This window comes from Somniosus microcephalus, chromosome 4 (assembly GCF_052327205.1).
Source record: "Somniosus microcephalus isolate GS21.2 chromosome 4, FLI_Smic_1.0, whole genome shotgun sequence".
Classification (NCBI taxonomy): Eukaryota; Metazoa; Chordata; class Chondrichthyes; order Squaliformes; family Somniosidae; genus Somniosus; species Somniosus microcephalus.
Genome location: NC_140990.1, coordinates 35177784 through 35203863, shown reverse-complemented (window position 1 = coordinate 35203863; position 26080 = coordinate 35177784). Strand labels below are relative to the sequence as shown.

At 44.1% G+C, this 26080-nt stretch overlaps 1 protein-coding gene across 2 annotated transcripts in view; it reads left to right on the top strand.

Annotated features, from left to right (window-relative positions):
* LOC147118612 (centromere protein I-like) overlaps positions 1–23809 on the top strand; it is a 59436-nt gene extending 35627 nt beyond the window's left edge. Inside the window, exons 6-12 of one of the 2 annotated variants that reach the window (XM_085983723.1) lie at positions 3750–3839; positions 6070–6192; positions 6431–6580; positions 7693–7813; positions 9813–9904; positions 14840–14951; positions 23657–23809. In XM_085983723.1, coding sequence (XP_085839849.1) covers positions 3750–3839; positions 6070–6192; positions 6431–6580; positions 7693–7813; positions 9813–9904; positions 14840–14951; positions 23657–23775 — 807 coding nt within the window. In that variant the 3' untranslated portion in view covers positions 23776–23809. The remainder of the gene's footprint in view (positions 1–3749; positions 3840–6069; positions 6193–6430; positions 6581–7692; positions 7814–9812; positions 9905–14839; positions 14952–23656) is intronic. The other variant, XM_085983722.1, reaches the window with a different exon arrangement.
* Positions 23810–26080: the final 2271 nt, after the last annotated feature.

Here is a 26080-nt window from a genome sequence, read left to right as displayed (position 1 = left end):
GACTGTTTTTGCCTGCTTAAACAAACAAGTGCAAGTGCCTCCTGTAAGGACTCTATTCCATTCTCCCAGTTTCTCCGTCTCCGCCGCATCTGCTCCGACGATGCCACCTTCCACACCAGTGCTTCCGACATGTCTTCCTTTTTCCTCAACCGAGGATTCCCCTCTACCATGGTTGACACGGCCCTCGACCGTGTCCGTTCTATCTCCCGCACTTCTGCCCTCACCCCTGCCCCTCCCTCCTGGAACCACGATAGGGTTCCCCTTGTCCTCACCTTTCACTCCACCAGCCTCCACATTCAACGGATCATCCTCCGCCATTTCCACCACCTCCAAAGTGATCCCACCACCAAACGCATCTTCCCCTCCCCTTTCAACATTCCGTAGGGACCGCTCCCTTCGAGACACCCTAGTCCACTCCTCTATCACCCCCAGCACCCCTTCCCCTTCGCCTGGCACCTTCCTGTGCAAGCGCAGGAGATGCAACACCTGCCCTTATACCGCCCCCCCCCCCTTCCCACTGTCCAGGGCCCCAAACACCCCTTCCAGGTGAAACAGCGATTTACTTGTACTTCTTGCAATCTAGTATCTGTATTCGCTGCTCACGATGTGGTCTCTACACTGGGGAGACCAAACGCAGATTGGGTGACCGCTTTGCGGAACACCTCCGTTCAGTCCGTAAGGATGACCCCGAGCTTCCGGTCGCCTGTCATTTTAATTCACCGCCCCATTCCCACTCGGACCTCACTGTACTCGGGCTCTTGCATTGTTCCACGGAAGCTCAGCGTAAGCTTGAGGAACAGCACCTCATCTTCCGATTAGGCACTTTACAGCCTTCTGGGCTCGATATCGAGTTCAACAATTTCAGATCATAACCCTGGCCCCTGTTACATTTTTACTTATATTTTTTATCCACACCTTTGTTTTGGCCCTTTCCTCCCCCCCCCCCCCCCCCTTTTTATTTTTCTCTCCCATTCTGCCAGCGCATTTCACACCTAATCTAGAGCCGTCTTTTGTCTCCACTAGTCCTATCACCATCTTGTCTCGTTTTGAATACCTCTTAATGTCTCTTCACTTCTCTCTTGCTCTCTCCCAGCCCCCATACTGGCCTTTTAATCTATTTCATTTCCTGTGCGTCTTCAGTCTTGACAAAGGGTTTCACCCGAAACGTTGACTCCATTTTCTCTCCACGGATGTTGCCTGGCCTGCTGAGTTTTTCCAGCATTTTCTGTTGTTATTAGTGCAAGAATAGAGATGAGGGGGTAGGAAGTGGAAGGTGGTGAAGAGAATTAAGGCAAAAGACAGATCTACAGTTTTTAATTCTGTCTTCTCTTCTTAGGCAGTCCCTCGGAACCGAGGATGACTTGCTTTCACATTAAAAATGAGTTCTCGGGTGACTGATGAGTCCAGTGCAAGACCTACAGTCTCTGTCACAGGTGGGGCAGACGGTGGTTGAAGGGCCGGGTGGGTGGGGTGCTTGGGTTGACGTGCGCTGCTTGCGCTTGGCTTCCGCTTGCTCCTGGCGAAGAGACTCGAGGTGTTCGCCGCCTTCTCGGATGTTTCTCCTCCACTTTGTGCGGTCTTGGGCCAGGGATTCCCAGGTGTCAGTGGGGATGTTGCACTTTTTCAAGGAGGCTTTGAGGGTGTCCTTGAAGCGTTTCCTCTGCCCACCTGGGGCTCTCTTGCCGTGCCGAAGCATGGACCATATACAGGAGGTACCACCAACGCTGCCTCTGCTAGATCCTGCAAATTCATTAGCAGGATAGGCGCACCAATGTCAGTGTTCTCGCTCAGGCCAACATCCCCAGCATCGAAGCTTTGACCACGCTCGATCAGCTCCGATGGTCGGGTCACATCGTCCGCATGCCCGATACATACACACTAGACTTGCTATAACTATTTTGCCAACTCTACTTGAGTGCCGTGGTTTGGGACCTGCTCAGTATTGGACCACAATATCACAAGTACAGTACTGAAGCTCTATATAGAACGTGAACACCCTGAATAGGTTGTACCTATGACGAGCTCAGCTTTGAGCTGGGGGCAGTTGTCCATTGGTGTACAGGGTTAGGGTCAGGTGAGGTTGAGATGTGGGGAACAGCAGGATCAAGGCTGGGGCTCACGTAGATGGGAAGTGTTGTAATAAATTTAAAATAATTAATTTCTTGCAGTGTTGTTCACAGTTGAGTCCTGGGGATAAATCTGTCTGCTGCTGGGGGAAAAATCAGGTTTTTTGGGCTGCAAAGCTGGGATCTCGTGGGTGAGGAAGAAAATATCTCTGAATTGCTTGGAGATTGTGAGGTCTTCTGACACAACCTAGAAAACATATCCTGTCTGTTTTTGGTTATGGAATTTGACCTTCTCCCCAAATTTAAGTGTGACCTACATGTAAAACTCCAAGGGCCTTTTTCTCTATTGTGTTGTCACGTGCAACAGGGTTCCTCTTCTCTTCTCCCCCAGTGGTTATTTTTATTTATTTTCTCTTCTCTCAAATGCAACAGTTCTTCTTTCTTCCCTTCTCTCCGCACCATAGAGTGGGTGTGTTCCTCGTTATTCTATTACCCACCCCAAAAACAGAATTAGTTATTAGCGCTGACTTTTTCTGTGCCTATGTCTCCCTCCTGCATGTGCATACGTGCTCCTTTGTTCGTGCTATTTTTTTTTTTCTCTGTGTACTGGATCCTTTGGCATAGTTGGATCAGAGGCAGCAGACAGCAATGATTGAGCACTCTGAGAAGTGGAGAGAAGGATCAAGTGGAAGGCTACTGGTCAGAGTATAACAGAGGACAGATGAACCCAGATCTCTCCATTTTGCACTTCCAGCCAGATAGTGTAGCTGAGCATTGCCTCGAGGCGTTGAGTCTAGGAGAGCAGGTAATCTAGGCTTGAGCGTGGGGAGGTTGGGAGCACTTGGAAGAAACAGAAACGGGTAGGGAAAGCTCAACCACTGCCTAAAGGGTCCCCAGGCCAGGAAAGTCGAGGTGGGAACAAGATCGGGAAGAGCAGCAGTTGCCATCATGGTTACAACACAAAACATAAGTTCTTGGCCTCGGTTAACACAGACCAATCTCATTGTTGCCAGTGTAATTGTGGCACTAACATGTTATTTTTATGGGCCAATCGAAGGAGGAATGGAATAAAAAGAAAAAAAAGTGCTGGAAATACTCAGCAGGTCAGGCAGCAGCTGTGGAGAGAGAAACCGAGTTAACGTTTCAGGTCGTTGACCTTTCGGACAAAAGGTCAATAGCCTGAAACGTTAACTGTTTCTCTCTCAGCTGCTGCCTGATCTGAGTATTTCCAGCATTTTCTGTTACTGCAGATGCTGGAAATCTGAACTATTTTGCTTTTGTTTTGGCAAAGGAGGAATAGGATATGTGGTTCTCGCTGAAGAATCAGATGGATGCAGGTGGCATGCTAAGTTACTAATTTGTGGTTCCCAAAAACCAATTGTTTTACTAGAAAGCAAAATGGCTTCAATATTTAATGTAGAGAGATATTATTGGAGACTAGATGATCCTGTGATGAGATGCTGAGTTTTCATCTCTGGGCTCTGGATTCAAATGCAGCCTGCACTAGTATGAAATTCTCTTCCAGCTGGTGGCTGTAAGGGATTTTATGTGAAATAAAATTGGGCAACCTTAATTCATTCTTGATAGGTGTGGACCCACAACACAAAACTGCCTCTAATTGTCACTAAATTAGCAATCGTATTGAGAAGCCACAGGATGACGCAGTAATGTGCTGTTTTTCAGGGAATGCAGACACACCTGGTGGCTCTTCTCTTGTTGTATAAGATCCATGCACCTGAATATGTTTCTTTGGCACTGCCTGGGAAACCCAAGGTATGTCCTCTTTATATCATTTTAAAAAAAATCTTAAGGGCTGTTACTTATTCTATTAATGTTTTTAGGTCTCTTTGTCCTCTGCAAAGTGCTCATCTTTTTTGAAGTAGGCTGTTTTTTTAAATAGTTGGGTTCAAAATCTCTATTTTGGAACGCTGTCTTGGCTACTAGAAAAGTTTGCACTTCTGAAGGCAAATATTCATTGTGGGGGAGGGAGGGGTTAATTGATTTATTCATGTTCTTTGTACAGGAAACTCTCTTTTAACCGGCACCTAAATATCCGGAAATCTCTCTTAACTGGTAAAATTCAGGAGTAGGTTCAGGTAAGTTTTACTATATATTAGTGGCCGTGTAACCGGGGTTCCTGCACCTGTGGCCGTGCAACAGGGACTCCTGGATCTGTAGCCATGTAACCGGGACTCTTGCACAAGTGCTGTGTAACCGGGGCTCCTGCACTTGTGGCTGTGTACGGGGCTCTCGTACCTTGGTAAGTATACCTCTCTGTAATCTGGACTTTTTGATCAACCGGCACCACGTCGGTGCCGGATAAAAAAGAGTTTCCTGTATATGGCTACCCAATGTGAATAAGAAATTTGGCATTTAAAAAAAAAAAATTGAATAGGCAATATGTTACTGTTAATAAAAGTACATGTCTCAAATTTCCTTCCCTTTTTAATGGTACAGATACTGTTGAGCAGGTTGTCTAACTGAATTTTAAAAGCCTGTTGTGAAGTTGTTGCACATGTTTGAATGAGAGATTTTGGTTGCATCTGTAAAACAAATGTACTGTAGAATCTTGAAGTTATTAACTGACTCAAGTCAACCATATTATATTTAGAGCATAGTACTAAACATGTTATTTACGGGGCGAGGCTCGAGGCGCTCCGCGTCCCTCTTGGGGCGCTGAAACTGAATATCGCAGCGCAACGTGCCGCAGCGCCACACGCTGCGGCACGGCACGCTGTGGTACTGCAGGCCTTCCTCCCACTGTTAAGGGGGAGGTGCCTGCAACAGCGCGATCCCTGCTCGCGAGTGCCGGCAAACGAGCCCGGCACCAAGGAGAAGTGCCGGGCTCTCGGGAAACAGCCGGCAATGCTGCGGGGGGGGTGGTGGGGGGGTGGTTAGGAGGCCAGGGACGGAGGTGCTGGCAGGCGGCTGCCGAACAAGGCGGCCGCCCCGCACCTCCACCTTAACTTGCGCCGCTGCCGGCACAGTAAGGCCCCGTGAACCGGGCGCGGGTAGCTGCGCCATTCGCTACCAAATATCGCGAACGGGGCGCTGCACACACCGATGACGTCATCGGTGGCGGCGCAACGCAAAAGACTAACGCCACCATTATCGCCCCAACTCAATATCGCGGGAGGCGCAGACAGTTGCGCTACAGCCACTGCCTGCCTCTTTAGGCGCTAACAAGTGGTGCTACTCACCCAATTTCTCCCCCATTGTCTTCTAATGCACTGATGTTGCTTATGATTAATTAGAATTTACTTTGTTTTATAATGACTACAGTGTTAAACTTCGCAATACACAATGCACTATTCTGCGGCTGAGATAGAGCTGTGTTTGAGCTTGCCTGTCTCTTTAAGCCCACAAAGTCGAGAGTTTAGTAAAAGCAGTTTGTAGATTGGAAGGTGCTTGTAAATTTCGATCTCCAGATAAGGGGACTATGTATGAAATAATGTTTTTTAATGATATTTTCAAATGTTTCATCTGAAGTTTAAATGCTTCCAAACCATTTTTATAGATGGATAGATTAGATAAATGTACATCGTACTGGGATACAATAGCAAACTGAATTACTTACATTGTGCACAATAAAATAGTGTTAAAAATTAATCCTTGGATTCTGAAAGCTATGGATATTTCATATATATGATTTGCTGTATTGGAGGTGTGATAATTTTACAATACTGATTTCTTTTATTCCTATAGCATATTTGGGAGTGTAGGAAAGGTGATGTTTGCTTGTGGACTGTTTGATTGAACTTTAACCCATCAGTCTAGGCAGATTTAAATCCAGGTGCCAAAGGTGAAGGAATTCTGATGGAGTTCACACTTAAAATGTTAACCTATTTTCTTCCCATTACAGATTTTAACAGATGTGTGCATTTCCAATATTCCTGTTTTTATTTCAGTTTACAGTTTTTTTTAATCTGATGTATTTGAGCTTTGGAATAGGTAACCTTTTTGAATATTTTATCATATAACCATGAAGTCCCTGTCTTCTCAGAACTTCCAGGTGTCTGGTTCACTCTGGAAGAAAGCCATTGACAAGATTCAGAACAATGGTTACAGGCATTTGGCTGAAACCCCAAGTTTAGTGAATTTAACAGAGCCTCCGATGCGGAAAAGGGTAGGTAAATTACACCAGTTTTCACTAAATGCACTCCAATGCTGCAGAGATTATTCTGATGTCTTTCACACTAGTAAATTGAGCAAATTTGTGTTATGGAAATGTTTTAATCAATTTTTATTGGCCAGAGTAAGCTGATTCTAACAGTCTTGTCAAAATAATGGAATTGACAGCTGACACTGGGTTGTGATCTTAGGTGATTGTGACTGGGCTTTAGACTTGCATTCCATTTTTGCAGAAAAGGAAGATGCATCGGGAATTGATTCCAGTTGTCAGCAGTGCTCCACAGGTGACAGAACTGTCTCGTTCCTTAATACAGAGCAAAACTTTTCCTTTGGAACAGTTAACAACATTCTCCCAACTACTGCAGAACTTTGATTGGATAGAGGTGAGGCAGAGAATATAATATTTGAAGTGATGTAGCTCAGAATATTCTTGTATAATAGTTTGTAACTGATTTAAACACTGCAATGAAAAATGTTTTGAGGAGTGGGGCACTCCAGAAAAGTGCAAACATTATTCCTGCTTCATTAATAGTCTACAATTACAATTCAATTTTATTTGTCATATATGCAGCAGACGTGTGTACTGCACAAGGAAATGTTGATTTTTACGAGTCCTCCCAACATTGGAATAAATATGGCATAACAATGATAAAATACTAATAGAAATACAGTAATAATAAATAAAACAGTAATAAATTATACGTTCATGAGTCTTATGGCCTGGGGGTAGAAGCTGTTTCGAAACCTGCTGGTACGAGACCATATGCTTCGGTATCTCTTACCGGACGGGAGCAGGGCGAAGAGGTTGTGGCTGGGGTGGCTCGCGTCTTTAATGATTCTCGGGGCCTTCCCCCGGCACACCTCTTCAGTCTACCTGCTATGGGTAGGTATGCATTTAGACTGAAGAAAACACAGACGACTGTTAATTTTTTTTTCTTTATCAGTTTTATTTACCAACTTTCTCCCGTTGTCCTCGGAAGGCATAGACTCCTTGCTGGGATATGGGCCCACCAGCAGCTCTACCGAATGTGGCTATATTTTATGTGTGAATCTAGACACTGAGTTTCAGGAGGCTGCATGACCATGAGGGTGAGAAGACCGTTAGAACTCTGATCCTATTCTCTCCTGATACCCACACGTGCATTTTTCAGCAGGGGTCACTGGTTTGCGATCAGGAGTAAGAGCCACGACTGATTTTTTCCCCTTCCTCAGTCCACAAGCACTGACTCCAATTGTAAGGCCTCTATTGCCATTCTTCTAATTGAGTCTATGTCAGCACAGACCAGGAATCAAACATGTTTAACTGTGTAGTGCCAGGCAGTGCCTTTAACCACTATCTCATCAGGGGTACATTTTAAGAGGTTTAACGAACAGCATGACCTGTGGTCTTGGAACTTATTTGATGTTCAGGAGCTGGTTGTTGGTTTACATATTCTGGTACTGCATTATCCCTCTTAGTTACCTGTATATTTAAGTGATTTTTCCTTCTGTTCAGTTCCCTGCACAGATGGGCTCAGTGCTGAGGTCTCCTCTGTTGCTTCATTATATTAATTGGGTAAAAGATGACTCTGCGCTTCTGCGGCTGGATTTCTGGCTGGCTCAAACTCTTCAGGAAGGTGAGGCAATGGCAGTTTCTTTTGTAAAATTTTAAGCTATAAGAAAGTTGTGAAATTTCGAGAAAATTATAACTTTTATAACTAGAAATAATAGATTATGGTAAGGGCACTGGGGTAGCACTTCCCATTTGTAGTTCACACACGTCTTTTCCCAGGCTGCCACAAATGAGCAATATTGAAACATAAAATACAGTAGAACACAAGTGAGGGAGACAAGTCTATGTTTATCTTGCTTTTGTATCTATTTTTATCTCCATTTCTAACATAGGATATCTGACCATTCAGTTGAATACACTTCTTTAAATCTTTACATCCCATATTGAACTTCTTGATGCTTTTCAGATTTGTTGTATAAATGGCTAAATTGGTGAGAAGGGAGATTGACAGGATCATGTGTCCTAAATTTCTCTACTGGTTTTATTGTCTCCAGTACTGTCAACTCCATGATGAATTCAACTACTGAACACTTGGCAGTCAGCATTAGAGCACTGAATCATAAAGTTCTTGGTGAATAGCCTATGCAAAAATGGAGCGATTGGTTCCTATCTCATGTCAAACATTTTATGACTAAATCAGAATCACCGAGAGAACTAAAGACTAGTGAGATTCTTTATCTAGCCCAGCAATCCTGTGATTTCCAACTAAGCACCAACAGTGGTTCAAGAAAAAAGATAACCACTAACTGCTCAGAGCAACAAGAGATGGGCAATAAATGTGGCCTTGTCAGCATTGGCTATATCCTGTGAACAAATAATTTTAAAAAATGCTTACCTGCAGCATTTTCAGCAGAAGTGTTTTCTTTTTCCAGCAAATTTTATGAATTGCTACAAAAAAACTTTTCGAACAAATTGCTCTCACAGGATTGGGATGCTTCATTTAAATGGAGCTATAGACTAAGGGGGAAAAATTTGGTTGCTTTGTGCCTCCCGTTAGCGCCTTAAGAGGGCGCTAACAGGGCGCAAAGCCACTAGCGCCCGGGCGCGGTGCCGCCTACGCCTCCCGAGAAATTCAGCGGGAGGTTAGCAGCGGTGGTAATCGGTAGCGCGCCACTGGTGATGACGTTATCGCCGTGTACAGTGCCCCTCTTGCACCCCGGCCGCGACCTTTGGGAGCGCCCCCTGACATACTGCCGGATGCAATGTCCTGCGGCCGGGGAGGTACTATTTAAAGGCGAGGTGTGGGGCGGCCATTTTTGTTGCTGGCCACCTGCCTCCGCTCCTGTCCCGGGCCTCCTTACCCGCCCCCCCCCCCCACGGAGTGCCAGCTACGCTCCATGAGCCTGGCACTTCTCTTGAGTGCCGGGCTCTTTTGCCGGCACTCCCGATCCCCGAGGGCCCAGCTGGGCCCTGGGTCGCGCTGCGCAAGGCCCCTCCTCTTTAAGAAGGGGGAGAAGGCATCCAATACCACGGTGCAACGTGCGCTGCGGCATGTAGCGCCGTGATATTCCTTCGCAGCGCCCCAAGAGGGAGGCGGGGCGCTTCCAGTAGTGCTCCACTCCTCTCTTGAGGCGCTACCACTCAATTTCCGTCGCAGGGGCGTTAATTTTTCCGGGGGGGTGGGGGGGGCTAAAAGTAGCGCCCTTTAGCCCCAAATTTTCAGTTTAGCAATTAAGCAAATGGAATTTAGTTTAAACCATTTTGTTTAGCATAGCAGGTGCTCATCAGGTTGCTGTTTTGAACCAGTGTCCACACCAAGTGCTCCCAGGTATAGCATAATATAAATACAATACTATCAAGTATTTTAGATCAGGTGTAACACAGCTAGTTGCAGGGGAGAGGCTTCTTCTACCGTTCCCTGATAACATACCTCAGCATCCTATCTCCTAAGCATGTATGTTTTAGGTGTCTGTTGTGAATATATAGTTTTTGGGTGTTTCGTGAATGAGGGATTTTCCATTGAATAGCTGGTATTGCTGATCTTGAGGACATTTTGGTCCATTTATCAGGGTTTTGATGGCTGTTTGTCAAAACTGATTTTTTCCCCCTTTTTTTTTTTAAAGAGTTTGCAGACTGTAACGGTGACTCATTGCAGAAAGAAGAGGAATTCATGGAGTTTTTAAACATCATCATTCGAACTCAAGAATTTCTACAAGTAAGACCAGTGAAAGCACTAAAACGACATCATAAGGAAAATACACTTCTGCTTTTATAAACAGTTTATAAAATAAAGATAATGGCCCGGAATTTGCGTTCAGCGACGAAGTAAAGGTGTTCGCCACTGGCCCTGAAGAAAGCTGCCCATAGAGATCTCGCGATCTCTGGCAAAAAGTTTGCCTTTTTCGTCGCCTAAGTGATTTCAGTGACTATAGTGGGGAATCCCGAATGCGATCTGCTGTGAAGTCAACAAGCTGTCTAATCAGCCAATCACATTGCAGAATTCTCACAGAAGCAGGAAATGAGAACCTGCTTTTATCCCGACTTTTTAAAAAACAGCAAAGCAACGATTGGGGCTCTCACATGCGGATAAGGTAGAACCTGAAATAATCATGAACACACTTTTCAATAAAACACTTTAATTTCTTAAATTGTAATTTTTATCATATTGGAGAAGTTTGACACTTTTCAAAATTAAAATTAGTTTTTCAGAGCCATAGCGTATTGACTGCTAAACAAACGCTGTTAAAACCCCAGTTACACTTAATCCAATAAGGCTTAACATTTAATGGGGTATTTAACAGCGATATTACCACATCAAAACCCAAGTTTTCATCCGTTTCACTGATTTCCCTGATTGCCGGGGGGTGAGGTGGGGCGCACAGTGCAGCCAGTGCCGGAGCAGTGAATGACTGACCGCAACTTCAGGATTTCTACGTTTAGATGCGCATGCGGTCAGTTTCAGAGGGGTAATAACGGCGAATGCTGTTACCCACCGCAAATTCTGCTCCAATGAGTAGGGTCTTGATCCTCATCCATCTGAATGTATGAAAGTATTAACATGACTATTGGTAGCCACATATATTTCATATACTGCATACTTTTCCTATTTCATCAGATGATCATGACTAATGAGCAGTCATTGAATCATAGAATGGTTACAGCACAGAAGGAGGCCATTTGGCCCGTCGAGCCCATGCCGGCTCTCCAAGAGCACTTAAGCTAGACCCACTCCTCCGCCCTGCAAATTTTTTTCCTTCAGGCACTCCAATTCCTTTTTGAAAGCCACGATTGAATCTGCCTTCACCACCCTTTCAGGCAGTGCATTCCAAATCATAACCATTTGCTCCGTTAAAAAAGTTTTCCCTCGCGTCTCCTTTGGTTCTTTTGCCAATCACCTTAAATCTGTGTCCTCTGGTTCTCAACTCTTCTGCCAATGGGAACAGTTTCTCGCTATCTACTCTGTCCAGACCCCTCATGATTTTGAACACCTCTATCAAATCTCCCCTCAACCTTCTCCAGTCTATCCAAATAACTGAAGTCCCTCATCCCTGGAATCATTCTCGTAAATCTTTTCTGCACCCTCTTAAGGCCTTTACCTAAAGCGCGGTGCCCAGAATTGGACACAATACTCCAGTTGAGGCAGAACCGGCGTGTTATATAAAGGTTCATCATTAACTTCCTTGCTTTTATACTCTATACCTCTATATTTATGAAGCCCAGGATCCCGTATGCTTTTTTAACCACTTTCTCAACCTGCCTTGCCACTTTAACGATTTGTGCACATATACCCCCAGAGTATTCTGTTCATGCACCCGCTTTAGGATGGTACCCTTTAGTTTATATTGCCTCTCCTCGTTCTTCCTACCAAAATGTATCACTTCACACTTTTCTGCGTTAAATTTCATCTGCCACGTGTCCGCCCATTTCACCAGCCTTTCTGTCTTCTTGAAGTCTATCACTCTCCTCCTCACTGTTCACTATACTTCCAAGTTTTGTGTCATCTGCAAATTTTGAAATTGTGCCCTGTTCACCCAAGTCCAAGTCATTAATATGTATCAAGAAAAGCAGTGGTCCTAGTACCGACCCCTGGGGAACACCACTGTATACCTTCCTCCTGTCCGAAAAACAACAGTTCACCACTACTCTCTGTTTCCTGTCACTTAGGCAATTTCGTATCCATGCTGCCACTGTCCCTTTTATTCCATGGGCTTTAACTTTGCTGGCACTTTATCAAATGCCACTTGGATGTCCATGTACACCACGTCAACCGCGTTGTCCTCATCAACCTTCTCTGTTACCTCATCAAAAAACTCGATCAAGTTAGTTAAACACGATTTGCCTTTAACAAATCCATGCTGGCTTTCCTTAATTAATCTACACTTGTCCAAGTGACTATTAATTTTGTCTCTGATTACTGTTTCTAAAAGCTTCCCCATTACGGAGGTTAAACTGACTGGCCTGTAGTTGCTGGGTTTATCCTTGCACCCTCTTTTGAACAAGGGTGTAACATTTGCAAATCTCCAGTCCCCTGGCACCACCCCCGTATCTGAGGAGGATTGGAATATTATGGCCAGTATCTCCACGATTTCCTCATTAACCTCCCTCAGCATCCTAGGATACATCCCATCTGGTCCTAGTAACTTATCTATTTTTAGTACAGACAGCCTTTCTAGTAACTCCTCTTTATCAATTTTTATCTCATCCAGTATCTCCACTACCTCCTCTTTCACTATGACTTTGACAGCATCTTCTTCCTTGGTAAAGACTGATGTAAAGTACTCATTTAGTACCTCAGTCATGCCCTCTGCTCCATGCGTAGGTCTCCTTTTTGGTCCATAATCAGCCCCACCCCTCCTCTTGCTATCTGTTTATTATTTATATGCCTATAGAAGACTTTTGAATTCCCTTTTATGTTAGCTGCCAATCTATTCTCCTACTCTCTCTTTGCTCCTCTTATTTTCTTTTTCTCTTCCCCTCTGAACTTTCTATATTCAGCCTGATTTTCAACCTGGTATCTGTCATGCGTGCTCTAATTCTGCTTCATCTTTCTCTTTCGTTGTCCAGGTTTTAGTTGCCCTACCTTCCCCCTCGTTGGAAAGTAACTCGACTGTACCCGAACCATCTCTTTAAAGGCAGACCATTGTTCGATTACAGTTTTGCCTGCCAATCTTTGATTTCAATTTACCCAGGCCAGATCTGTTCTCAACCCACTGAAATTTGCCTTCCTCCAATTAAGTATTTTTACGCTAGATTGCCCCCTGTCCTTTTCCATAGCTAATCTGAACCGTATGATACTATGATCACTGTTCCCCAACTGACACTTGCTCCACTTGACTCACCTCATTCCCCAGAACCAGATGCAGCAATGCCTCCTTCCTTGTTGAGCCGGAAGCGTACTGATCAAGAAAGTTCTCCTGAACACACTTCAGAAATTTTTCCCCCTCTCTGCCCTTTACACTATTACTATCCCAGCCTATATTAGGATAATTGAAGTCCCCCATTATCACTACTCTATAGTTCTTGCACCTTTCTGTAATTTCCCTGCAATTTACTCCTCTATATCTTTCCCACTAGTTGGTGGCCTATAGAATACACCTAGTAATGTAATGGCACCTCTATTATTTGTTAATTCTAACCAAATAGATTCTGTCCTTGACCCCTCCAGGACATCCTCTCTCTCCAGCACTGTAACATTCTCCTTAACCAATACTGTCATCCCACCTCCATTCTTTCCTTCCCTATCTTTCCTGAACACCTTGTATCCAGAAATATTTAAAACCCAATCCTGTCCTTTTTTTAAGCCAGATCTCTCTCATCGCCATGACATCATATTCTCATGTGGCTATTTGCGCCTGCAGCTCACCAACCTTATTTACCATAATTTGTGTGTTTGCACACATGCACTGTAAACCTATTTTAGACTTTCTTGTATTCTCTTAGTCTGACCCCACCTAATGCCTTACTGTTTTGTACTCTAGTGTCATCTGTCTCTCCCAATCCTTTGTGCGCTTTGTTTCTCCTTTCTGACGCTACATCCTGGTGCCCATCCCCCTGCCAAGTTAGTTTAAACCCTCCCCAACAGCACTAGCAACCCCCCATCCCCCCCCCCCCGCCTCTTTCCCCTCCACCCCACCCCCCCCTGCCTGCAAGGATATTGGTTCCAGCTCTGAGGTGAAACCCATCTGGCCTGTACAGGACCCACCTCCCCCAGAACTGGTCCCAATGTCCCAAGAATCTGAAGTCCTCCCTCCTGCCTCATCTCTCTAGCCGCTCATTGATCTGCTATATCCTCCTATTTTGAGACTTACTAGCTCGTGATACTGGGAGTAATCCAGAGATTGTTACCTTTTGAGGTCCTACTTTTTAATCTCTTTCCTTGCTTCCTAAAATTTAACATTGGGTGTCAAAGATATATTCCACGCCCCCCTCCCCCCCCCCCCCCCCCCACTCTCCATCAGGGTGAAACTATTCATATTGACCTCCTCAGGTGGAGCACTGGACTTTCTGGTACTTTCACCAAGAATTAGAAAATCTACCTGAACACTATCATGTTCAAGGTTGAGAGTATTCAACTTTTTGCCCCAGCAGTCTGCCACAGTTATTAGATAACCAGATAGACTTTACAAGTGACATTTTTTGAGGACACCATGGCAGTGAGTAACCTCGACTACTACAGGTGCATATCAAAAAATTGTGGACCTACTCTTAATCAATAAGCAGAAAAAAACGGCCACTCTGGACTGACAACAGATGAAGTTCCTTGCTACTGGCATGTAATTGGAAAAGTTAAACATCATGTTCTTGATGTTTTCAGTTCTTCTGTGAATGGGTGGATGCCAACAAAGTAATTTTCCCAATGCAGATTTCTAGTTGACCATAGTTGGTCAACATGAGGCACAATTTAACTGCATTTAGATTGGTGTAGAGATGTAGCACTCAGAACTTGACTTTCACTTCGCACTTATATTTCTTAGGCCAGAGTTAAAATTTTTAATCCTCCTTTCCCCTCCCCCAACATCATCTGACTCGGCTATTATCAGATTACATTGAGTACTTGTCCTGGATTAGGTTCATAGAACAAGTTGAGGGGGCGTCTGATATGTGTAGTTGGAAATTTGATTTTACGACTTGTGCTGTCATTGTTTTTCAGGAAGGTTTTTCATGCTGTGAGGATTTTGTATTCAAGAGCTTATCTCTTTGGGATAGTTCGTGGTGTAGCACTCAGATCCTTGCCTTGCTCACCAGGATTCCACCAAGCTCTGGTAAGCAGCTGTCATACATTTTTTGTGACGTATTGCTTGTTCATGGTTTATTTTTGCCACCCATTTGTTTTCTTCCTATGTGCAGTACTTGCGCTTATCCAAGTTAAATTTCATCTGCCATTATTCCTCCCAGCTACATGTTTTCTTCAGTTTCACTTTGCAGTTCATGAGCTGTCTCCTCAGATTCAGCTGCCCCTCCAGTTTATCATCTGCAAATTACTCCAATTTACATTGAGTCTCTGAACCCAAGTCATTTGCTGTTTTCCTTCAGCTAATTTCTTATCCATTCCCAAGTTTTACCATGGGTCCCCACGGCTGTGAGCTTAATTTTTTGTTTTTGGAAGTCTAAATACAGCATGTTGTAGGATTTCCTGCAGACTACTTGGAATGTCACTTAAAGTGAAAGAGGTTGGTCAGGTAGGACCTTCCCCATCTGAATTTATGTTTTAGATTATCATACAGGTAATCCTCAAGTTTATCCAAACAAAAGGAAGGCAAATGGCATGTTGGCCTTTATTGCAAGAGGGTTGGAGTATGAGTAAGGAAGTCTTGCTACAATTGTACAGGGCCTTGGTGAGACCATACCTGGAGCACTGTGCACAGTTTTGGTCTCCTTGTCTAAGGAAGGATATACAGGAAACTTTGTGCTATCCGGCAATCTGGAGCCACCGGCAAAAATCAGCAGCTGTTTTTTATTCTTTGTTTTTTTTTGCTTTGTTTGAACAGTCAAGCTGTGCAAGGTCTGTAGCTATAGCAACAGCTTCAGCTACAGAGCTTTAGGGCCACACCCGAGTGTTTAGAAGCTGTTGCTAAGCAACAGTGTTTGTTGTCAAATACGCAGATAAGAATCTCCGTACCTCTCAACATTAACTCTGGAGAGTACGGAAGTTTTGAGGCAACAGCAGCAGCTCGGTCCCGTGGGTGCCGGATAGCACAAAGTTTCCTGTACTTGCCTTGGAGGCGGTGCAATGAAGTTTCACTAGATTGATTCCTGGGATGAGAGGGCTGTCCTATGATGAGAGATTGTGTAGAATGGGCCTATACTCTCTGGAGTTTAGAAAAATGAAAGATGATATTGAAACATACAAGATTCTGAAGGGGGTTAACAGGGTAGATGCTGAGAGGTTGTTTCCCCTGGCTATTGTGTCTAGAACTAGGGGGCATAGTCTCGGGATAAGGGGTAGGCCATTTAAGGCTGAGATGAGGAGGAATTTCTTCACTCAGAGGATTGTGAATCTTTGGAATTCTCTGTCCCAGAGAGCTGTGAATGCTGAGTCTTTGAGTATATTCAAGGCTGAGATAGGTTTTTGGACTCTAGGGGAATCAAGGGATATGGGGATCGAGCGGGAAAGTGGAGTTGAGGTCGATGATCAGCCATGATCTTATTGAATGGCGGAGCAGGCTCGAGAACCGTATGGCCTACTCCTGCTCTTATTTCCACTCCTGATACTTTAATACCGTGCAAAATAATGCAATAAATTAAGAATGTTAGGTCTATAGTTGCTGCATCTGATGTCGCCCTTTTTGAAAATGGGCACCATACAAACTTGTTTTCAATTCAACAAGAGCACCTCTGTTCATTGACTACCTCACAATGAGAGAAATAGATTTTATGTGAGTATTAATTTGTTTTGAGCCTTTGAAGCTTGCCTTGGACTTTCACCTTCTTTATATCTGTCATTAACCAGGGGGGAGAGGAGAAGAATTTTATTTTACGCAGCGAGTTATGATCTGGAATGCACTGCCTGAAAGGGTGGAAGCATATTAAATAGAATGGAATACTGACCTGGAGCTCCAATGAGCAAGTTTGGCTTTCTTGTCACTTTTTTTCTTCTCTCTTTGCTGATGCATTTGCTCCTACCAGTTGGCTGCAGACGGCAGTCCATTTTGATTACACCCAGCCCCTCCCCTCTTCATTTTGGCTTAAGAGTGCAGACACAGGCTGATTCTTTTTCTTCCAAGTTCAATGAACAATACCACCATTTGGAGCTCAGGAGTGCTGCATAACACAAGGATTTTATATTAATTGACGGCAAGACTGGCCATTCACCGAACGTGGTGTTTGTAAACCTTCCCTTCCCTCTTTTCCATCAATGGAGATGCACTGACAGCACAAAGCCAAGAAACTATTATTAGGGCTGTGAAGGCAACAGCACAGAAACAGGCCATTCGTACGAGCCTCCTCCCTACCGTATCAACATATCCTTCTATTCCTTTCTCTCTCGTGTACCTATCCAGCTTCCCCTTAAATGCATCTATGCTATTCGCCTCAACCACTCTATGTAGTAGCGAGTTCCAGATTTTCATCACTCTGTGAGTAAAGAAGTTTCTCCTGAATTCCTTATTGGATTTATTAGTGACTATCTCTTACACTATGGTCCCTAGTTTTGGACTCCCCATAAGTGGAAACATCTCTACGTCTACCCTGTTGCGCCCCTTCATAATTTTAAAGACCTCCATCATGGTCACCTGTCAGTCTTTCCTCTAGAGCCCTCGCCTTTTCAATCTTTCCTGATAGTTGTACCCTCTCGGTTCAGGTATCGTTCTAGTAAATCTTTTTTGCACTTTCTCCAGTGCCTCTATATCCTTTTTATAATATGGAGACTAGAACTGTGCACAGTACTCCAGGCACGGTATGACCAAAGGTCTATACACATTTAACATAACTTCACTGCTTTGGAATGCTATTCCTCTAGAAATGAACCCCAGTGTTTTATTTGTCATTTTATGGCTTTCTTAACCTGCGTTGTTACTTTTAATGATTTGTGAATCTATACCCCTAGATCCCTTTGCACCTCTACCCCATTTAGACTCTTATTTTTCAAGGAGTAGGGAGCCTCCTTATTCCTCCCACCAAAATGCACCACCTCACATTTATCTATATTGAAATTCATTTGTTATTTACATGTCCATTCTGCAGATTTGTTTACGGTAGAATTAATTAAAAGCTTTTAGTTCGTCATGTAAAAGAATTACTTGTCAGAAATTACTGGAATATAAAAGAACTGCATAATAATGCGTTAACACTTCAGAAACGTCACTCAGTTACACTGTCATGCATCAACAAACAATCCAAAAGCCCAAGGTGAGCTGAAAGAGGTATATCTATTTGTGCAATTCGTATTAATTGTAAAGTTTTCAATGTATTAGCCCATCCCTCATAACACTATACCAATGGCTGCACAAGCAGTAGGAGCAGCGGCTTTCCTATGATGCTGACGTCCTGTACGTCCACATAAGTGATTAGAATATTAATCACAATGCAACCAGACAACCAACAAATATAAAGTGCTGTCATTCTTTAGTTCGCAGTATTAAAAAGAACTGAACAAAAACGGGTATCTGTATTTTCAATTTCAATCACTTCCATTAATAAACGTGGTCTTCTTGAACCAGCACACCCACCATGTAACATGTCAGAAATGCAGCACTTATTCACAAGTGCAGAAAAACACTTACACAATTTGCGTCACTGAATTCAAAACAAAAAGCAGGAAAAGCTATGATTTAACAGAAATAAACAGGAGACCCAATCAGACTGACTTGGAAATGTTTACTAATATGGTGATGCAAAGATGTTAATTTATGAATGTCTTTCTCTGAAACATTCTCCACAATATTAATCCCTGCTCATATCACGAAAAGTGTCGCATTATTTTAAGTACTTTGCAGTTAAATAGCAGGAAACAGACTTCATTGTACACACTATTTTTAATCTCCTATTTCAAAATTTATACGAGATCGAAATTGTACATTATCAGTTTAATCAAAGTATTTTCTGTGTCTTTCTGAATAAACAAATAGTGGTTTCTTCTAAAGTAGCTTCCTATTTTTATACATCGTTACATAGCTCTTGTTTCTATTAACACTCCACTAAATGTTTGAGGAAATCTATATTTACAGTATTCCTGGGACTTGTTAGGACTACAGAACGATAGACAAAATAAAATGGTTTGTGTTTTTCCCCTTTTTTGGTTCTCTTCCTAAACATCTTAATATATTTTTTTAAAGTAATATGTAACTCCAACAAATCCTCCCCCTCAACAGCAAGGTTGCATGTTTGTGTAAAGCTACTCACTTCACTTGATCATTCAAAATCAAATATTGAGACATTTCAATTTTAAAGTGTTTTAAGCATTTCAGAGCCTTTTAAAGCATTTGGACTTCCAAGACCTGGTTGAAACTTGTTAGATGAGGGAAAATTGATTTTTGCTTCTGTTTCTTACAAAATTATATTCAAAACTTATGGGGAAAAAAGTGTTTTTAACACTCCATTTTTTGTGTGAAAAGTTCATTAAAAATCTTTAAATTCTTTCAAGTCTCATTGCAGCTTTGATAGAAGTTGCTCCAAGTTTCTTTCCCTCTTCAACACTGTCGTTAATTTCATTTTTTTGTTGTATGTTTAACTCAAATTCCAAATGGAGCTCAAATAAGAATGCGAATAAAGTGGTTAAACTCCCCAATCCGAAGAATCTATTCCTAGCCTTGGCGATGAATTGGGATCAGTTTTGGAGAAGTTATTTCCTCTCTTTCTTTTTTTCTGCTGCCGTTCCCTCCGTCTCTCACAGGCTCTGAGGTACAAACGGGGGCACAAACTCTTTTTCCCCCTTAAAACGTGATTTAAATAACCCTGATAAACTCTTTCAAAAAGGGGACACCTGACAAAATATAACTAGAGCTTACCGCGGGACGTTCAACGTCACTTTCCCATATTTTTTTTCGGCTTTAAACAATTTCCTGGTTTTTTTCCTCATTTTTGTTTTGCCGCGGGCCTAAAAATTGTTTGCTTTAGCCTCCAGTGGGAGACTTTCAGAAGGGAAATAGAGAGAGTACAACGCCAACATGTTCCTGTAAAGGTCAAGGGTGGGACCAACAAGCAAAGGGAACCTTGGATGACAAGGGATATACAAAAATGCATTAGAAATAAAAGGGGGGCTTTTGGCAGTTACTAAAGACGGAAGAAGCCCTAGAGGAGTATAAAAAGTGCAGGGGCATACTTAAAAAAGAAATTAGGAGGGCGAGGAGGGGCCATGAAATAACACTGGCGAGCAAAATAAAGGAAAATCCTAAGATGTTTTATAAGTATATTAAGGGCAAGAGGATAATCAGGGAAAGGGTAGGGCCCATTAGGGACCAAAGTGGCAATCTGTGTGTAGAGCCAGATGATGTAGGCGGGGTTTTAAATGAATTTTTTGCATCTGTGTTCACTATGGAGAAAGACGATGCAGACATAGAAATCGGGCAAGGGGACTGTGACATACTTGAACATATTAGCATCGAGAGGGAGGAGGTGCTAGTGGTTTTAGCAGGCCAAAAAGTGGATAAATCCCCAGGCCCGGACAAGATGTATCCCAGGCTGCTGTGGGAGGCAAAGGAGGAGATTGCAGGGGCTCTGACACAAATTTTCAGAACCTCTCTGGCCACAGGGGATGTACCAGAGGACTGGAGAACAGCTAACGTAGTACCATTATTCAAGAAGGGTAGCCGGGATAAACCAGGGAATTACAGGCCAGTGAGCCTAACATCTGTGGTAGGGAAATTATTGGAAAAAATTCTGAGGGACAAAATTAGTCTCCACTTGGAGAGGCAAGGATTAATCGGGGATAGTCAGCATGGCTTTGTCAAGGGTAAATCATGTCTGACAAATCTGATTGAATTTTTCGAGGGGGTGACTAGGGGGGTGGATGAGGGAAATGCTGTGGATGTGGTTTACATGGACTTCAGTAAAGCTTTTGACAAAGTCCCGCATAGGAGACTGGTCAAGAAGGTAAGAGCCCATGGGATCCAGGGTGCCTTGGCGTGTTGGATCCTAAACTGGCTGAGTGGCAGGAGGCAGAGGGTGATGGTCGAAGGTTGCTTTTGTGACTGGAAGCCTGTGTCCAGTGGGGTACCTCAGGGATCGGTGCTGGGTCCCTTGTTGTTTGTGATCTACATAAATGACTTGGGTGAGAATGTAAAAGGTATGATCAGTAAGTTCGCAGATGACACGAAAATTGGTGGGGTGGTAAATTGCGAGGAGGAAAGCCTCAGGCTACAGGACGATATAAACAGGTTGGTCAGATGGGCGGAAAAGTGGCAAATGGAATTTAACCCTGAAAAGTGCGAGGTGATGCATTTTGGATGGACAAATAAGGTAAGGGAATACACAATGAGTGGTAGGACCCTAGGAAGTACAGAGGGTCAGAGGGACCTTGGTGTACATGTACATAGATCCCTGAAGGCAGCGGAACAGGTAGCTAAGGTGGTTAAAAAGGCATATGGGATACTTGCCTTCATTAGCCGAGGCATGGAATATAAGAGCAGGGAGGTTATGATGGAGCTGTACAAAACGCTGGTGAGGCCACAGCTGGAGTACTGTGTGCAGTTCTGGTCGCCTCACTATAGAAAGGATGTGATTGCTTTGGAGAGGGTGCAGAGACGATTCACCAGATGTTACCTGGGATGGAGCGCCTCAGCTATGAAGAGAGGCTGGACAGGCTGGGGTTGTTTTCCTTGGAGCAAAGAAGGCTGAGGGGGGACCTGATTGAGGTGTACAAAATGATGAGGGGCATAGATAGGGTAGACAAAGAGGAACTTTTCCCCTTAGTAGGGGGGTCAATAACAAGGGGGCATAGATTCAGGGTAAGGGGCAGGAGATTTAGAGGGGATTTGAGGAGGAACTTTTTCACCCAGAGGGTGGTTGGAATGTGGAATTCAATGCCTGAAAGGGTGGTAGAGGCAGGAACCCTCACAACATTCAAGAAGCATTTGGATGAGCACTTGAAATGCCATTGCATACAAGGCTATGGACCAAATGCTGGAAAATGGGATTAGACTGGACAGGGATGGATGGGCCGAAGGGCCTCTTTCTGTGCTGTTAAACTCTATGACTCCTTCCAGCTGCCATTGTATATGTGCTGCGCCTCCACCTGTGTTGTTCCAAGGTGCGGTTGCTGCTCAGTTCCCGGGAACGGACTACACATGACTCCACAGAAAAAAGTACTGACAGAATCCTGAGACCATGCTCGCCAGGTCCCAGGGCTCCATATCTTGGCAAATGCGGTTCCAATTTGGATCAGCTCTGGGGTCACAAATGACTGTGTATTGGGCCCCTCCCCCCACTCCAGCTCACTATGCGGCCTTTGAATTTAAGTGTGCGGGACCTTGCAGATCGCTGCGCTGCCGCTCACCCACGCACCTTACAAGGAACAGTGGTCCTAGGATCTAGGGTGGGAGAGAAGTCCCAGGGCCTAGCAAAACTGGGGAGGGGTCTGGCGCTATTGAGGTGCAGCTATTAGCAGCCTTGTGAGGAATTCCAATAAAAGGATCAAAGTTTGATAGTTTATATGGTTTTTCACAATTAAACAATTGACCTTAATGCCCAAAAATGGTTCGAAAAAGAGAGGGTTTTTTTAAAACTGAATTTTTAACTGAAATAAAGAGAGCGGCCTGCCTTGAATGACATAGCAGCGAATTAAAAAGAATGAAATTTCAGACTTACCTTGCAGCTGAGTTTGAATCATTTGAAACAAGCAAACTGAGTAAAAGGAACACTGTCTCTAAATTGTCAGACAGCTTGTCCGACATCCAGTTCTGCATGAGGAGAAATTTCCTTCAACTAAATATTCGGAAGACTGAAGCCTTTGTCTTCATTCCTCGCCACAAACTCCGTTCCCTAACCACTGACTCCATCCCTCTCCCTAGCATCTGTCTGAAGCTGAACCAGACTGTTCGCAAACTTGGTGTCATATTTGACCCTGAAATGAGCTTCCGACCACATCCGCGCCATCACTAAGATCGCCTATTTCCACCTCCTCCGTAACATCACCCAACTCCGCCCCTGCCTCAGCTCATCTGCTGCTCAACCTTCATCCATGCCTTTGTTACCTCTAGACTTGACTATTCCAGTGCACTCCGGCCGGCCTCCCACGTTCTACCCTCCATAAACTTGAGGTCATCCAAAACTCTGCCCGTGTCCTAACTCGCACCAAGTCCCGTTCGCCCATCACTCCTGTGCTCGCTGACCTACATCAGCTCCCGGTTAAGCAACATCCCAATTTCAAAAGTCTCATCATGGGTTTTAAAATCCCTCCATGGCCTCACCCTTCCCTATCTCTGTAATCTCCTCCAGCCCCACAACCCCCGCGAGATATCTGCGCTCCTCTAATTCTGGCCTCTTGAGCATCGCTGAGTTTAATCGCTCAACCGTTGGTGGCCGTGCCTTCAGCTGCCAAGTCCCTCTCTTCTCTCTCTCCTTCTCGCCTTCGCGCGCTCTCTTTCTCCTCTGCAAAGGAATGAGATAACAGATGAGTGCTCGGCACAAGGTTTTTAATTCTATTGATACTGTAGTTCTTTGTAAATTTCTAATCACCACTAAGAAAATGGGGGAGAGGTAAATTTTCTCTTTTTGCTTTAGATGGATTCTTTCATGTACAGTATTTGCTCAATTTTTTAAGATTTTTGTCTGCTTTCTATTTTTGTCACTTTTTTATTTTCTTTTATGCCTTTAATAGTTTAATGCGCCATTCTTCAGACAAGGGCAATGATTAGTTTCTTCCTAGGTTGATGCAAACTGAATACTCGGGTCCCTTTTGTGGTTGCATGTGAAAGCTTCAGTAGTTGTTTCCCTTTAATTTCTGAAAACCTTTTCTTGGCACTAACCTGTCTTTCTTAAAGACTCCTTGTGATTATCAAGATGTTGTTCACACTGTTTTGTGTAATTGCAGATGCGGTTCATCTTTATTTTGATCCATTAATGAAGCTGTTCTTCACTTCCTCGGTTTATTTCAAGGTAAGGAGACTTATGCTTGCTTATTCTCTTTCCCCATCCCCTGAAAAACTGTAATAAAAATGTTATTGTTACCAACAAGGAGAGAGATTTTTAAACCACTACTGCATAAATAGCGCTGCTGTTATTTAAAAAAAAAAAATTGCTTCAGTTCTTAAGTAAAATCCATTGTGTCATGCAATGCTGTGTTAATTATGCAGCGAAACTGGTTTTAATACTGGTATTAAAAAAACCGTAATGTTGGAGTTGCTGGTGACAGCTGTGAAACACTGCATGAGAATGGCCGAGAATTTGCGGTCAGTGGCGAAGTGAGGGCGTTCGCCACTGGCCCTGAAGTAAGCTTCGCACAAAGATCTCGTAATCTCTGTGTCGAAATTCAGATTTTCCGACGTTTAATTCAAATCAACATCAATGAGCTGTCTAAGCAGCCAATCAAAACACAGAATTCTCAGACAACGAACAAGGAAGTGGGGTCAGCTCTTAAAATTCTAACTTTTTAAAAATCCCAAAGCGCTTCCCAGCTAATTAAGTACTTTTGAAGTGTAGTCACTGTTGTAATGTAGGAAATGTAGCCGCCAATTTGTGCACAGCAAGGTCCCGCAAACAGCAATCTGTTTTTAAGTGATGTTGGTTGGGGGATAAGTATTGGCCAGGACACCAGGGAAAACTTCCCCAGCTCGTCTGGAAATAGTTCCAGGGTATCTTTTACGTCCACCTGAGAGGAAAGGCGGGGCCTCGGTTTATCGCCTCATCCGAAAGACGACACATCAGACAGTGCAGCACTCCTTAGGTACTGCATTGGGAGTGTCGGCCTAGATTAGGGCAAAATACATTGAGTAGGATTGAGGGATTTAAGGCCTACCTCAAATGTAACAAGTCATTTGCTATAGCAGAGGACCTGGCCGGATACTGACCTTTTGTTGTTGAAACACAACATGCAGTTTGCTAGACATGCCAGGGTCTCCCATACCCTTCAGGAATGTATGAATCAAATGTGTTGCTTCATTATCATACAAAAAAAAATGGAAAGGGCAAAGAGGCAGAAAAAATATGATCATTGCCAATTCAATGTTTATTTATATGAAAATTGCTGAAAAAATGATTTTGCTTCCTTTAAGAGACACCTAGTGACATGTGGGTTGTGCTGCAGTTGATATATTTAATTATTTGTATATAATTTTTTATTTATATATTTTTATATATACATATATATCTGTTGATTTTATTTATATTATATATCTATATATATAAAAGGATATGTCTGTCTGTCTGTCTATCTGGCCGGCTATACAATCAAAAGTTATAGAGCGTACCTACACATATGTTCTATCAAAAGAAAGCTCATCATTAGGGGATTCTTGTAGGCGTATTTACTTTTTGCTCGGACAAAAATTGTGCCGACGGTCGGACAAAAATTGTGCCGACGGTATCCAAAAAACGTTCAAAATTCCTCTCATCCGCTCATTTGCATAGAGTGGGGGGCGGGCGGGCCATCCTACAGTTCAGTGACATGATGATTGACCAATCCTACAGTTCAGTGACCTGACGGTTGGCCAATCGGTGCGTGTGTGGGCGGGCCGTATCATTCTGAACCGAGGTGAGTCGCCGCCATCTTGATTCCAAACTTTTCATTTCTTTTTCCCACTTTATGCGTGTTTCTTTTCAAATCTACATTTCCAAGCAAAAAAAAAAAGTTGCTTTTAAAACAAGTTTTTTTAAAAAAGTTAATTAATTTGTAAATCTTTTCTCTAACATCTAGAATTTTCCTACCTTTCACCGTTTTTCCAGGCCTGTAAGCCTGGGCCTCTGTTGCCCAGCCATGCCCGAGCTAGGCACCACCTGTCGCACTCAACAAGCGGCTCGCGATCGCCGCCATCTTTGTGAAGGCTGGAGGGGGCGGGCCTCAGCCGAGCGTCGCCACCCGCCGCCATCTTAGTAAAGGCGGGTGGGGCAGGAGTCAGCGCGCGCGGCTTGAGTCCGGCCGGGCCTCACGTGGTCGGTTGCGCTGCGGCGTCTCTCTGCTCTTGAAGCCGGCTCGGGTGGGGGGCGGGGGTTCGGCAGATCGGGGCTCGGGGGAGCGGGGCTCGTGAGATCGGGCCTCGGGAGATCGGGGTGGGGGGAGCCTCGGGAGATGGCAGGTGCGGGGCTCGGGAGATCGGGCCTCGGGAGATCGGGCCTCGGAAGGGCGGGCCTCGGGAGATTGGTGGGGGGGGCTCGGGGGGTGCGGGCTCGGGAGATCGGGCCTCGGGAGGGCGGGCCTCGGGGGGCGGGGCTCGGGGACTCTTTTTCTCCCCCCCCCCCCCCACCATCGCTGACAGAGGGGAGAGGGTCTGCTGGCTCCCCCTCCCTTTCTCCCCCCTCT